The 14,736-nt window shown below is 31.9% G+C and overlaps 1 protein-coding gene across 9 annotated transcripts in view; it reads left to right on the plus strand.

The window, feature by feature from the left end:
• The window catches only part of ADAMTS6 (ADAM metallopeptidase with thrombospondin type 1 motif 6), a 241,289-nt gene that overhangs the window by 114,421 nt on the left and 112,132 nt on the right, over positions 1 to 14,736 (plus strand). For 8 of the 9 annotated variants that reach the window (XR_004952441.1, XM_036225498.1, XM_036225492.1 and 5 more), the window contains one exon: positions 12,284 to 12,430. The exons of the other annotated variant lie outside the window; for it this stretch is intronic. Coding sequence is in view for 7 of the 8 variants with exons in the window: in XM_036225498.1 (XP_036081391.1) it covers positions 12,284 to 12,430 (147 nt within the window). In the remaining variant the exon portion in view is untranslated. The remainder of the gene's footprint in view (positions 1 to 12,283; positions 12,431 to 14,736) is intronic. 9 annotated transcript variants of the gene reach the window in all.

A 14,736-nucleotide genomic window follows, 5' to 3' on the forward strand; every position in this document is an offset into this window, starting at 1 on the left:
GTATTTTGACCCAAACTCTGCCCTTACCCCCTTTTATTACTTATTATATGATTTTACATTTTTTAATAAACTATTTACCATCAAGGTAGGTGTGCATATGTGATGCTTTCCAAATTCTGTCTCTCATGTTTTATTTACAGTTGGCCAGTAGTTAGTCTTTCACTCATGCACAATTTGATTCCAGAGATTTAATGAGTACTTACTTACCTAACATAGAATGTATTTTGGATACAGTGATGATGAAAACAAAGCTCCTATACTGAAGGAACACATCTTTTAAAATTATTATTATTGCTTTTTTCCTACTCTTGATCAATTTTCCATCTCTTGATTGATTATTTCGAGAATATCTTCTGACAAATTCTCATTCCTGGATTAAAACTAAAAGCAAAACCACAAGACAGGGGTTATGTAATGATCATGGTCTATCTATATGAAGGAAAATAAGAAAAACACAAATTTTAAAATTTAGACTTAATGGAATCAGAACAATTTACCTGTAGAACTTTTTTTTTAAATTAAGTTTATTGGGGTAACATTGGTTAATACAATTATATAATTTTCAGGTACACATTATCATTTAACATCTGTATATACTATTGTGTGTTTATCACACAAAGTCCAGTTTCCTTCAGCCTCCATATATTTGATCCCCTATACCCACTTCGCCCTCCCCCTATCTCCCTATATTTGACCCTTTTTAACTGTCTACCTACTCCCTCCTCCCTCACCCCCTACCCTCTGGTAACCACAAGTCTATAGTCCATGTCCATGAGTCTCTGTTTGTCCTGTTCATTTGTTGCTTTTAGGTTTATATCCCACATATAAGTGATGTCACTTGATTTTCAACTTTTCCTGTCTTACTTATTTAGCTTAGCATGATTATCTTGAGTTCCACCATGTTGTTGCAAATAACAGTATTTCATCTCTTCTTATGGCTGATTAATATTCCGTTGTATATATGTACCACAGCTTCTTTAGCCAATCATCTATCGTAGGGTGCTTCGGTTGCTTCCATGTCCTGGCCACTGTGAATAATGCTCCTATGAACATCAGTGTGCAAATATCTTTTCAGATATGGGTTTTCAATTCTTTGGGTAAATACCCAGGAGAGGGATTGCTGGATCATATGATAGATCAATTCTTAGTCTTTTGAGGAACCTCCATACTGTTTTCCACAGTGGCTGTACCAATTTGCAGTCCCATCAGCAGTGTATGAGGGTTCCTTTTTCTCTGCATCCTATCCAACTTTTGTTATTACTTACAAGCCCCTTATAAAACTTCTTCAGTAACTTTTATTTATCTTTTCCTTTATCAAAGGAAACTGCTTTTCTTCAAGTAATTTTAATTCTATAGAAAAATTGTAAATATATTCTATTTTGTTTAATTGTCAATTTCAATAATGTTGTAACATACTACTTTTCACTTCAGAGTCATAGATTTAGTCTGTAAAATAGGTTAAATAGACTTACGTGTGGCTATCCTGGACATATAACAACAATTTATAATTTTTAATTAATTAATTAGGATTCCAACAATAAGCTTTAAAACTTTAGAACTAAAATTTTACAATTTGCAAAACCAACTTGGCTATCTTGTATCACTGTTCTGAGAGGAAGACACAGGTGCTAAGTTTTAGAACAAAGTATTCTGTATATATTTAGATATATATAATTAACTATATAGAAATTTTAAATTTTTTACTTTAAAATACTTTGTGGGTACACATGTGTATATGTGTGTCTGTATTTTAACAGATATCTATGTGTATGTTATTCAGATCTAACCAATGTTAATATTGCCCCACATTTGTCTGAGGGCTTTTATTGTTGTTATTTTCAAGGGTTCTCTGTGCCAATATCGTGTTGTTTTAATTACCGTAGTTTTATAACAGATACTGAAGTTCTCCCCTTCTTCATCAAAAATAATCTTGGCTCTTTCTGACCCTTTACTCTCCTATGTTAATTTTGAAATCTTAGTGTCTATGCCCATAAACAGCATCTGATAGAATTTTAAATTAACCTTATTATTAAAATGGCTTTGATAAGTTAACAGGAGATTTGCATGATTCCTGAGTGTTTTCCCATGTACTAATGAACACTTATCCTCATATGAGCTAAAATCCAGAACCTAGGTTGAACTTTAGTGAGAGGGCCATCCAGTAAGGGTTGTGTCTCAGAGAAGAGAAACCTTGCCAGATAAAGTAAGTGTTGAAATTAGACCAGATGAATAGAGTGCCTTCCCTCTACCTCTAATGAGATAGGTGCAGTTCTTAAGATCCTATGTTACTTAAAATTGTGTTTAAAAATATTGTTTGTGAAAAATTGATTAGCGACTAGGGTTTCAAATTTATAATTTTATAGTTATTTTTCTTACATAAATTAAACTACCAAAGGCTTTGATTGAACTTAACAAAACAAACCTAATTGCATCATCTTTTTCCTTTTAAGTCACATTCCACAGTCACTGTCTTCTCTATCCCTTTGGCCTTCATCTTGTATTTTCTCATGGAACACACTAGCTCTTATTAAAAGCACACAAAACCATAAGTAAAATAATAGTTTAATAAGTAACTAAAATAAAACAACTATGTGTTTCTATGCTACGTAGCAAACATAACTTTTTTTCTAAATTGATCTAGTTCCCAATACCCCTTGCTGTATAGCCAACAAGGGTCTATTTGCAGCAAATTATGCTAATTAATAATTTAAGCACATTATATCCAATTCAGATTGTGAGAATTTTACTAGTTTAGTTTGGCTTAAATAAAAATTCGATCATGGAATTGTCAATATCCTGGAAATGCTTTGGATAGCTTTGTATATCCCAGAAGGTGGAGCGTAAGGGAGTCTGGGTTACGCATGATTTTAATATCCCAAAGCCAAGCAGAATCCCTGCTCAAAAAGAAGTGGAATACTGGTCAGAGTCTCAGAGTCTCAGGAGTATGTAAAATAAACATGAGATTCAGTTACGAAGACTCAGGTGTAAGATAGTGTTTGCTTCACGAGAAATAGGACCAGAGCCCAACAATTACAGTTACCTCAGAAACTAGAATAGAGCTGCACCAACAATCTGCCATATTGTAATGCTGCTTCACAAAGGTTTTGGCTTCAACCCCTTTAAATTCTCCCTAGCAATGAAGAAAATTTGTTCCAGAACCCACAGGTAGAGTTGAGCCTTCCTGTAAGTGTGAGTTATATATCTCCAGTTAAGGTATTTACAAAAACAAGGAAGGCAGAAAAAAAGCAAAGTTCAGCTTCCATGAATCCTATGTTCACAAGAGAAATGTGTATTAGATCTGCATTTTAACCTCATGAGTCTTCTCAGTTTATCCAAATTAAATCTCTTATGATAGATTGTTCATCCATTTCACTAAGCCAGTTACTAAATCCTGATTATATGGTACTGTGAATAAATCAAAATATAAAAAATACTTTTTTCTCAGTGAAGTAACTAGTAAGAATAGATCCCAATGTCAAGCCATACATGGGCTTAAAGATTTATTATGAATAGCCATTTTGGAAGACAGTTTGACAATTCCTTACAAAACTAAATAAACTCTTAGTATAGGACCCAATAAAACCTAAATGTGGAAATTAAACTATTTCTGGCTTTAGAGCATATTATAGAAGTAAATCCCCATGACCTTAGGGTAAAGAAGAATTTTTTTGAAGCAAGACCTAACACTAACCATGAAGTATATTGCTGACCATTTTAACCACATTAAGTTTAAAAATTTAACCAAAAGATACCATAAATACAAAAGATGAGACACGGTGTAGGAAAAGATGTAACTCCTACAAGTTAAGTGTACAAAGTGCTTGAATATTTTATAAAAGAAGAAATACAAATGGCCAATAAGCATATAAAAATATGTTCAAATGATTAAATCTAAATTATAAAATATAAATTATATCCACTATGATTAGCACAAATTTAAAAGTCTGACAATACCGATCATTAGTGAAGATGTGATTCAGCCAAGATTCTTACACACTACAGCTGAGAATGTAAATTGATGAAGCCACTTTGAAAAGCTGTTGGGCATTATCTGGTAAAGTTGAAATTTTGAACAAATTAGCTTGTTATATATTTATTATATAAAATTTGAGCCTTTGAACAAAAACTAGAATTTAGAAAAAGTTATATCTGTCATCATGATCTTGACAACTTCCTAATACTTAAAGACATCTGATTAGATTGGCAATACTAATGAAATAATACATAAAGATCATTGATATGGTTTCAGAATCTACATTGCAACTAACCTTTAAAAAATTACTGGTTGTCAAGTTTTACTGTAGTATCAAAAAAATCTATAGTTATCTGAAAGTGCTTTGAAAATACCCCTTCCTTTTCCAACTGCATATTGTTGTGAGGCCAGATTTTCATCATATACTTCAACCAGAGCAAAGTACCACAACTGCTTGGATAAAGAAGCAGATGTGAGAATTCAGCTATCATTTAGTAAGTCAGACACTAAAGAATTTAGCAAAAAATATAGTTTTATAATGCTACTATTCTCACAGAAATTCTTTTGTTTTGGAAAATTAAAAACTTGTAATTAATTTCAAAACTGTTAATTAACCTGGTTACTTATATTAAATATGAGTTTCCTATTACTTTAAATGAATTAATAACCATTTTTACATTTCCCAGTTTTTATTTTTAATATGATGAATATCATTGCACACAACCTCATAAACAAAAGCGCTTTGGGGTCTTGAATATTTTTAGGAGCATAAAGCATACTAAGACCAAAAGTTTAAGAAGCTTTTCTAGAGGTACTCTTATGTATATGACCAAGAGATATGTTCAAGAATGCTCATAGCAGCATTGTCAATAGTAGCACTATACTAGGAAGCAGCCAAATCCATCCTCATATAAGGGATAATTAAATAGTATATTTACACTGGAAATTTACGTAGCACAGAAAATGACTCATGTATAACTAGGCAGCTCAGCAGAGATGACTCTAACTGTCGAATGAAAGAAACAAGTTATAAAAGAATATATACAGTGTGGTTCCACTTATATTGATTTTTAATCCAGGCAGAATTAACATACATTGTTTAGATATGCATAGGGAATGGTTACAACAAAAGTCAGGGTAGTTATTTTCTCTCAGGGGAAGAAGACATGATTGTGAAGGTGAACACAGGAGACAAGCTTTTATTATTCTGAAAATGTTCTATTTCTTAAATTTGTTAGAGATGATATGGATGTTTTTTTATATTTATTATTTAAAATGTAAATATGTGTTTTATTCTCTCTTAAGTGTGTATGATATAAAATATATATTATATATGTAAGAGACTAAAATTAACCTCAAAACAAAACAAACAAAATATAGTTAGGAAGTATAGCAAGGGAGTTAATTGGACTGGTGACCAATTTCACTTGTTATATGCTTTGCCTGCTATGAAATCCAAATAGTGTCAATAAACAGTCAAACTTTTACCTTATTTTTTAACAAAGCTGAAGTTTATCTTGTAGCATTTTTGATAGAATGATTCATGAGACCATCAATCCTTAAGTTCTTGTTCAAGGTGATTTTATTCTCAATTTGACTGGATACAAGATTCTTACTAGGCATTACTGTACGGTGCGCTTGCTGGTGTTAAATGTCACCCTGGAGAAATCTGAGGCTAATCAGGCTATTTTACTATTAGATGATTTGTTCTTTTGCCCTGATTGTCCAAAATATACCTCTTTTTTGAAGACAAGTAAGTTTAGCAGGATGTGGCTCACTTCGGATTCATTCTGTGACAGTTTTTCCTAGGACACAGGCTAATGCACTTTGATCAGATTTTAGCCATTTTTATTTCTTGAAAGTTTTCATGAATTATTTAATCGCTTTCCTTTCTGTTTTATTATTTTGATTCTTTGAGGACAGCAGTGATTCATATATTGGATTCCTTTACTTTGATCTTTTTAAGCTCTTTATCCATTTTAATTTTGCTTGCTCTTTTTTGCTCCATGAGAAATGTGTTTTGTAATTGCCTCATTTTGTTCTTTTGTTACCTCAACATGACTTTTTTCCTGCAATGGTTTCATTTTTTTTTCCTCCACTTATTTCTTCTGACAGTTTATGTTTTCATCTCCTGTCTTGCCATATCTTCCCTGATTATTTTCTTTTCTTTTTTTAATTTACCATATTTGTAGAGCCATTTCTTGTTCTTTTTGAATCATACATCTTTGAAAGATTTTGATTTTCCTGGGAAAACCGTAGATGTTTATGTTGGGTAGAGCTACTTTCTCAGCAAGAATTTATTAATGATAAACAGTATTATATATGATTCAAGTTCTTTAACCCGGTATTTCTTTGTAAAACTGCTAGTGAGGTGTAATCTCTCTTTCACCTTTCCTCACTGACAGACTGCTTCCCACATATATGGTTTGCGTGACTCCACAGTTAGCCCAGTTTACCCCTCTGAGAACTAGAACAAGGAGTGTATTTCAAGAGTTTGCACCCTTATTCCAGTTGTTCATAAGACAGTATTGTTGGTTATGCCCCTCAGAGCACTGAACTTTGGAGCAAACATGCTGTGTTCATTTTAAGTTAGATGATCAGTTATTGTTGTTTTTCCCTCTGTGTCTTTCTGCATTTCTGATTTTTCTGTATTCTTTCATCCTTCCACATACATTATGCTGTTGTGGTTTATGGTTTTAGAAGTTGTCTACTTTTAATTAAATATAGAATTTGTTTCTTATTTTTTATTGCTTTTGGGTGATATCTTAGATGAAAATGAGGAAAACTTTTTATTCAACAATGTAAAAAAAAGAAATGTCCTTTCAATTTTTGAGATAGAAGCAGGAATACTAAGATATGAGAAAGGGAAAGTGTCTTTACATGAGTCTACTTGTAGGTTTAGTTGAGGAGGTTTAGTTGAAAATCTTCAACAATTTATTTGTGGGGATGGCAACAAAAAGAGTTTACTTTGTTTTAATAGATATTGAGAATTTGGGTTTCATTTTATGAAAAATTAAGACAATTTTATGTACTTCACTTTCAGGATGACTTAGCTTTTTATATTTGAGTATGTAATCCTAATCAACTACAAACTTCTCGTTGGATTTGAGATTTGATTTTACTGTACTTATGAGCTAATAAGTTAGCCAATTATTATTGCATGGATGCTAGCAAAAGACATGAGATTTCTGGGTCAGAAACAAAGGATTTTATTATTTAATGGCACAGCAAGAAGCATAAGCATCAGTGTATTTATTTTGGTTCCTCTTGCCGCCAAATCCCACAGAGACAGACAGCCAATATGGCCCAGATGAATGCTGCACATGCAATGAGTTTGCATGAAAACTGAGAAGGATTGAGCTAGGGGAATCTACCACTTTTATAGCAAGTACAGTAGTCCCCCCTTATCTGTGGGGGATACATTCCAAGACCCCCAGTGGATGCCTGAAACTGAAAAAACATATAGAATATGTTTTTTTCCTATCACATACCTATGATAGTTTAATTTCTAAATTAGGCACAGTAAGAGATTGACGTCAATAACTAACAATAAACTAGAACAATTATAACAATAAAATAAGAGTTACCGGAACACAAGCACTGCCATGTTATAATAGTTGATCTGATAACCAAGATAGCTACTAAGTGACAAATGAGTGGGTAGCATATACAGTGTATGATACTCTGGTCAAAGGGATTATGCATGTCCAGGGTAGGACAGAGCAGGATGGTGCAAGATTTCATCATAGTAGTCAGAACAGCATCCAATTTAAATCTTATGAATTGTTTATTGCTGGATTTTCCATTTGATATTTTTGTACTGCGGTTGACTGCAGGTAACCAGAACTACAGATAAAGGAGGACTGCTGTAGTAAGTAAACCTGCTCTTTACACAGGGAGAGATGTTACCTCATTTCTTGAAGTTATCATGAGAAATGACCTGGGTAAAGAGTAAGCCTTGCAGACTCAGCATCCCAGCAAAATGTGGGGAATCACAAAGCCCTGGGAAGACTGTCTCTCTTAACCTCCCTTCCCCCACTCCCTTTTCTCTCTTTCTCTCTCCCTCCTTCCTTCCCTTCCTAAAACTCTCCACAGATGAGAAACATTACCTTTATGTAATCTGAAATGTTTTATTAAACATATAAAACCAACGATGTTCTCTTGTTAGTACTATACCGTTCACTAATCAGGATGGGCTCTAGGTTCACCAACCTCTCTTCGATTTTTGTTCTTATTTTTAATTATTATTTTTGAAACTCAAGTACAGAGAGTTGAGTTTACTTTATATCATTTATCTATCTATCTGTCATTTATCTATCTATCTATCTATCTATCTATCTATCTATCTATCTATCTATCATCTAGTTCTTGGCATAACAACATTATCAGTCCCAATAAGAATGCTTCTGGTTTAATTCGTGCATTATGTATTTATTTCTATATTCTCATTCCCCACTGTCATTTGTTTGCTCTCATAGATATCTACTCTAATAATGATGATATGTGTATTTGATTCCATATGTATCCTTATAAAATAGTGCAGGTGGTTCATTTGTATGTGTTCGTTTTTTAACTTTTTAATTTTGAAATGATTTTAAACTTATAGTAAAATTGATGTAATAGAAAGATTTCCCATGTTCCTTTCATTCAGATTCAAAAATTGTTAATATTTTGCAACATTTGCTTTATTTCTCTCTTTCTGTATATGTACATGTATTTTTTCTTCACTATTTGAGACTAAGTTGTAGATATTTCCCTTATCCCCAAATATTTCCGCATCTGTGTCCTAAGAAGGAAAGATCACTTCTTACTTATATAATAACCACAGTACAATTATCAAATTAGGAAATTTAATATTGATATATTTCTGTTACCTAATATACATTCATATTAGAATTTCATCAGTTGTCTTAGAAATATTCTTTTATAACCTCTTTCCCCCCAATTTTCATTGCATTTGGTTATGTTTCTTTAGTCTTTAATCTGGAACAATTCCTTGGCCATTCTTTGTTATGTAAAAGTGTGCATGTAATTTTCATTTACATATTTCGTATAGTGTTATAGACATTGTTCCTTTTCTTATTTTTTTCTCTGTTTTTAAGATCTACCCATACTTGAGTGTAGACATCAATCTTGTTTACTGCTTCAAACTATCTTGTTTGCCATTTAGTATTTCATAATAGGCATCTTCCAAAGCTTACTTATGTATTCCCTCGTGATAAACACCTAGATTGTTATCAACTCCTTGCTATCACAAATAATTGTGTCATGAACATCTTTATACATGTCCCCTTTGGGAATATTTCTGGGCTATATATCCAAGAATATGATTGCCGAGTTATAAGGTATCTGCCTATTTAATTTGACTAAGTACTGTTAGATTGCTCTCTGGAACAGCAGCCCTGACCACTCTACAGAAGTTGTGAAGTAAGATCCTGGTTTCCTTACACAACTGCCCACACTGAGTCCTCGGTACCATTCTAACTGTTGCCAGAATGATGGTTTTAAAGTGGCCTCTTGTTCTCTCTTGATCACTAATGAGTTTCACTTTTTCTTTTGCCAAACTCTTCATTGATAGTTTTCTCAGCAGGGGAAAAAATCTTTCCCTCATATACTTCCGAAGAATTTTTTAAAACTATGTACTCTATTGTATATTTTTCAGTCGATGTCGAAAATTTTTCATTTTATGTCTAAGTAATTGCAAAGGATTGAATTTCTGGAGTACCATAAATATTAGCATGTAAAAAAAGAAAATCGTTACATACCTCTTTTACATATATACAATTAAATCTAAATGCCATAGCAATTTGGTAACTATCATTATGCATTTTTAAAATACACAAACAGATTCTTCTTTTATAGTCTAAATTTTTATCATTTTTTTTCCTCCTACAACTCAATGTCTCGTTCTTCTCTCCCTCCCAGGATACTACCCTAATATATATTTTACTATTTTTAATATACTTTAAAATATACTTTATGCTTAAAAGTGTTCTTTGTTATATCAAGTGTCTCTATAACAAAAATATATGTAAATTGCAATTACATTTAAAAATTTCATAATCATAAGGAAATTTTTTTCTGGATTATATTTTCATTATATTATAATTATTAGTAGTTAATGATTCATCAGAGGAGCATATATATAGTGTAAATTTTAATAAATATAGAAATTAAGTTTATTAGAAGATGTATCTTTAGATGTATTTTTTAATTACTATATTTATCTCTTGCTATAGAATGAGGCAAGAAATCAGCATCAATTCAATTTCTTTATTTTGGTTTCATAGATGAGGAATGTTTTGTATATGTAAGTAAGTAGATGAAGTGAAAGGAGTTTATTATAGAAATATCACTCAATTCTTTGAACTTTTAAATTATTTGTCAAAGCATAACCATGGTGATCTGTCATCAAAAAACATTTGTAACAACCCATTAGCTGTTAATTGGATTACATTCACCTGTAAATTTGGTGAAAGCAAGAAACTACGTGGTATATTACTCAATCATTAAAGTCATTCTCTTTCTCAACACTGACACCAAAATTTTCCATTTTCTCTTCTCTTGACACTCATGTTTTCATACTCCGAGGCAATGAACTATTATAAAGTTATGGACAAGTGAAAGATAAATTTTTCTTTTGTAAGTGGGAGAAATATTATTTCAAAGGAGAAGCTTGACTTCTTCTTTCTAAAGAATACGTAAGGAAGTTGAGGTCAAAAGTGATTTTCTTAAAGCCTGCCTGCCTACACCTCTATTACTATGACACAGAGATATTTAAAAGACTGCTGCTGAAAGAAAATAGCATTTTTAAAGCTATCATTTAAAAAGAATTATAGTAGTATTCACACAGTAGCATCAACCTTTGAGAAAAATATAGAATATTAAGTGTATTGAATTATAAATGTGCAGAAAGGAGCCTTTTATGTAAAATTTTAGCTGATCATTTTGACAGAATATATGTCTAATTCAACAAGCTGTAAACTCCACCATCATGTTCCTAGAAGACCAAATAGGTTGACCTCCAATGTGTTGATGTCAAGTGGGAAGACTAAATATTGGTGTTCTTAGAAGGTTATTTGATGTTTTAACATAGAGTTTAGGATACTTTATACACTTCTCTTCCTTTCCTTATGTTACTTCCTCCACTTGAATTACTGGTTCCTCCTTCCTGCTCCCATATATGAACATATTATGTTTTCATTATACCTTGATTATATTGTATTATGAAGACCAATTCATTCAGCTTCCTAAACATGTCTCAAATCCAATCCCATCTCTCCATCCAGTGCCCTAATTCAGACTCACATCATTTCTCAATTAGTAATTATCTTCCCTCTGCACTCCCTAGCTTCATTACAGGATTATTGTAATGATCTGTCTAAAATACAGATCGATTCCATATTCCCCTACTCAGAAATCTTTAGTTATTCTTACATATCCTCAGTGTCTGTACACTGTCAAACATATTAATATTTACTTTGATTTATTATCTTGTAATTATCAGTTTTTGACTACTTTTCCGTGTTTTTTTTTTCCAGCAAACAGCCTCATGTATTTTATGCTCTTGTCACACAAATCACTTATTTCCTCAAACACATATCATAGTGCATTTATTAGAATGTTACAATGGAGACATAACTTAATTATTTAAAGTAATAGTCAACCTAAACTCTGGCTGCTTATGAAGAAAGGCTAAAATTTATTCATATGCAATGGGTATATTCTTTACAGAAAAAAATTTTATTCTTAATTATTGAAATATGTTTTTAGATTACATTGATAGCACTAAGCATGGCCATTGGACACAGGCAAAGCATGACAAAATAAAGCTTTGAAAAATAAAGGGAGGCTGTAGTTAAGAAATTATAATTCTCTTCTGGATTCAGCATAGTGAAGTAGCATGTTAAAAGGCAGGTTCTACTAACAGTTTCAACAGTTACTAATTATATGATCTTTATTAGGTTTTTTATCTTTACTAAATTTCAGTTTTTCTCATCTAGAAAGTGAGAATTAACATATATCCTTTATCTGTTCAAGGAGAGATGGTTATCATATGAGATGACATTTGAGCTTATATGATAAATTTAAAGAGATTTAGAAATATATTGTATTATTGAACTATTCCTTAGTCTCTTTAACTTTAATCCTATATTTCCTTAGAGGATCTAGTCTATTGTTCTGGAAGGCATGTGTTCATAAGGCTAATGAATGATCAAATAAGGAAATAAAGGATGTATTGGGGGTTTGTTTGTTTTATTTTTTTCTTATTTCTTTTATGTTTCTTATGTTTCTTCCTTGTTAAAACAGTTTTGGTATGAACCATGATGGAATTGGAAATTCTTGTGGGACGAAAGGTCATGAAACAGCAAAACTTATGGCAGCTCACATTACTGCAAATACCAATCCTTTTTCCTGGTCTGCCTGCAGTCGAGACTATATCACCAGCTTTCTAGAGTAAGTAATCTCTGGAGAGTGACGATGAATTGCTCCAGAAGTAAGCCATTGGTAGAAGCCTAATATGAGGTGCTTCAAATTTTGCATAATGAGTAACTTTTATAGGGCCCAGTGATATTTCAGACTGTTCCCAAAATACTTTAACATATCATTGTGGCAAAGTTTTCCTTCATACTCAAACAGAATAGATTAGAGGAACTGGAGCAAGGATTTAAGTGGGGTTTGATGATGTGAGTGTTAGAAATGTTCAATAAATAAGAAGCAATGTCAGAAAAAAATGTAGATTTACATAATTTAATAGAGCATAGGTCAAATTTTAATTCAGCGATTATACATTTCATTTCGTTGGTGGAAAAAAACCACAATTCTATAAGGATTCCAAAGTATCTAATGGTGACAAACAACAAAAAAAATCAAACACCCAGGAAATAAAATGGGGAAAATGAAAATTTGTCTTTGAAAATTTATGAAATGACTCATCCTCTCTATAGGTTGGGACCTTCTTTGTTGATCCTTTGATATTTTTTCCAAGAGTCTGGTTAGGTTACTTAACTGTGAAGAATATAAATTAGCTAATGTATAACTATGTTGAGGAAACCAGATGTTCTTCTACATCTCACCTGCCATAGGGTTTCAACACTGAACTTTGGAAACTAATAGGCTTAGGTTTCACTTTCTAACTGTGTGACCTTGGGCATGTTTCTTCATCTTTATAATCTTCAGTGACCTCAGTTGTTAAACAAGTTTAGGTAAGAGTACATACATCAGGCTTTTATGTATGTAATTATGTATAATGCCATAATGTATTTAAAAACACTTAACAGATATTCATTAAGTAGTAAATATTATTATTTTAAATAATATCAAGGTTTTAAGCTTTACTGCTGTATTATTACCTTTAACTATTTTCTGCCATTTTTTTCTTAGGGAGAAGAGATTAAACACTGTAAAAAAGTGAGTCATACATAAAGCACAGGCATGCAACAGACATTCTTTATAAAAATTGTCTGTTCAAAGTTCACATTAGCATAATAATAGTGTAAAATTTTAAAAATACAGATAAGTTATGTAAGGTAACATTATTCATTAAAGTTTTGGTTCATATTTGTGAATGTCCAGATCATATCCTGAAAAATTATAATTACACATTTTTAAAACCTACAAACAAGAGATTTTAAATTACCTAACACGGTGCTTTGCTTAATCAACGATCAAAAGACAAATGTATAAAACAGGATCTTTCAAATTAATTAGTTTAATAATGATATTGAAGGGATTGGAAATTCATTTTAGGAGGTAGTTCTGTATAACCTAACAATTTTTAATCCTAGTAATAGATAATTCTAACATTGTACTTGCCTACTGCCAAAATTTGGTGAAGGGCTATAAAGATAGACCCTAGAGCATTTGTTCAACATCTTTTGGTAGTTTTTAACACAAAACACTAACAATAGCATTTTCTGGGATGTTTTTAATGAGATTGTATTACCTAAATTTAAACATTGTTGAAGATCTTCTCTCTCTAGAAATCAAGCCAGATTTGCAGTTTCTCCCTTGACTTGGCTCATGTTTTTATAATGGAATTTTAGTGTCTGTCAGCAAAAAGACAAAACTGTATAACATGCTCAGTATCCCTATGCATTTTCAAAGGTGTCTGTCCTCTAGTTCTCTTTAAGTACCATTTTTTTGCTTTTCTATTACATAGCCTGTTTGCTAGGACCATTTCTCTATGCATACTAAATACAAGGACCAGTTTTCATTTCTTGCCAGCACCTGCCTAGTCAAAACCATATCAAGGCTATTAAAACACTCCAAACAGGAATCCTGAAATTGCTGATAAAATAACAGTTAAGAAGTCACCACTGGTTTGGTGATAAATGTAAAATTATTATTAGTTGCAATAATGTGTTCCTTTGAATTAATTAAAAGAATTAATCCAAAAAAACATTACTTAAGCCTTATGGCCTCTTTGCATTTCGTATATGTAAGCATGATTAGTGTCGAGAGGGTTCTAAATGGGCTTATTTATCCTGCATTTTATAAAAAATATTTTTTGTGCATTCTCATGGGGATACTCCCCAAATTAAAGCCATTCATGAAAGATAGATGTGAAAAACAATAGGTAGAGATTTGGCTTTTCTCTCCCTCTTTAATAATAAACTAAACAACTCTGATTATAATCTGACCAAGCAATAAAGGTTTTTAAAACACAAGTCTCTTTAAAAAGGTCAATTCACTGGAGCACAAAGGCATAATAGTCACTTTTGTGAATTTCTTTGTTCCTTTTTGTTAATACCGTGGACTTA

Source organism: Rousettus aegyptiacus, unplaced genomic scaffold (genome assembly GCF_014176215.1).
Source record: "Rousettus aegyptiacus isolate mRouAeg1 unplaced genomic scaffold, mRouAeg1.p scaffold_m13_p_8, whole genome shotgun sequence".
Classification (NCBI taxonomy): domain Eukaryota; kingdom Metazoa; phylum Chordata; class Mammalia; order Chiroptera; family Pteropodidae; genus Rousettus; species Rousettus aegyptiacus.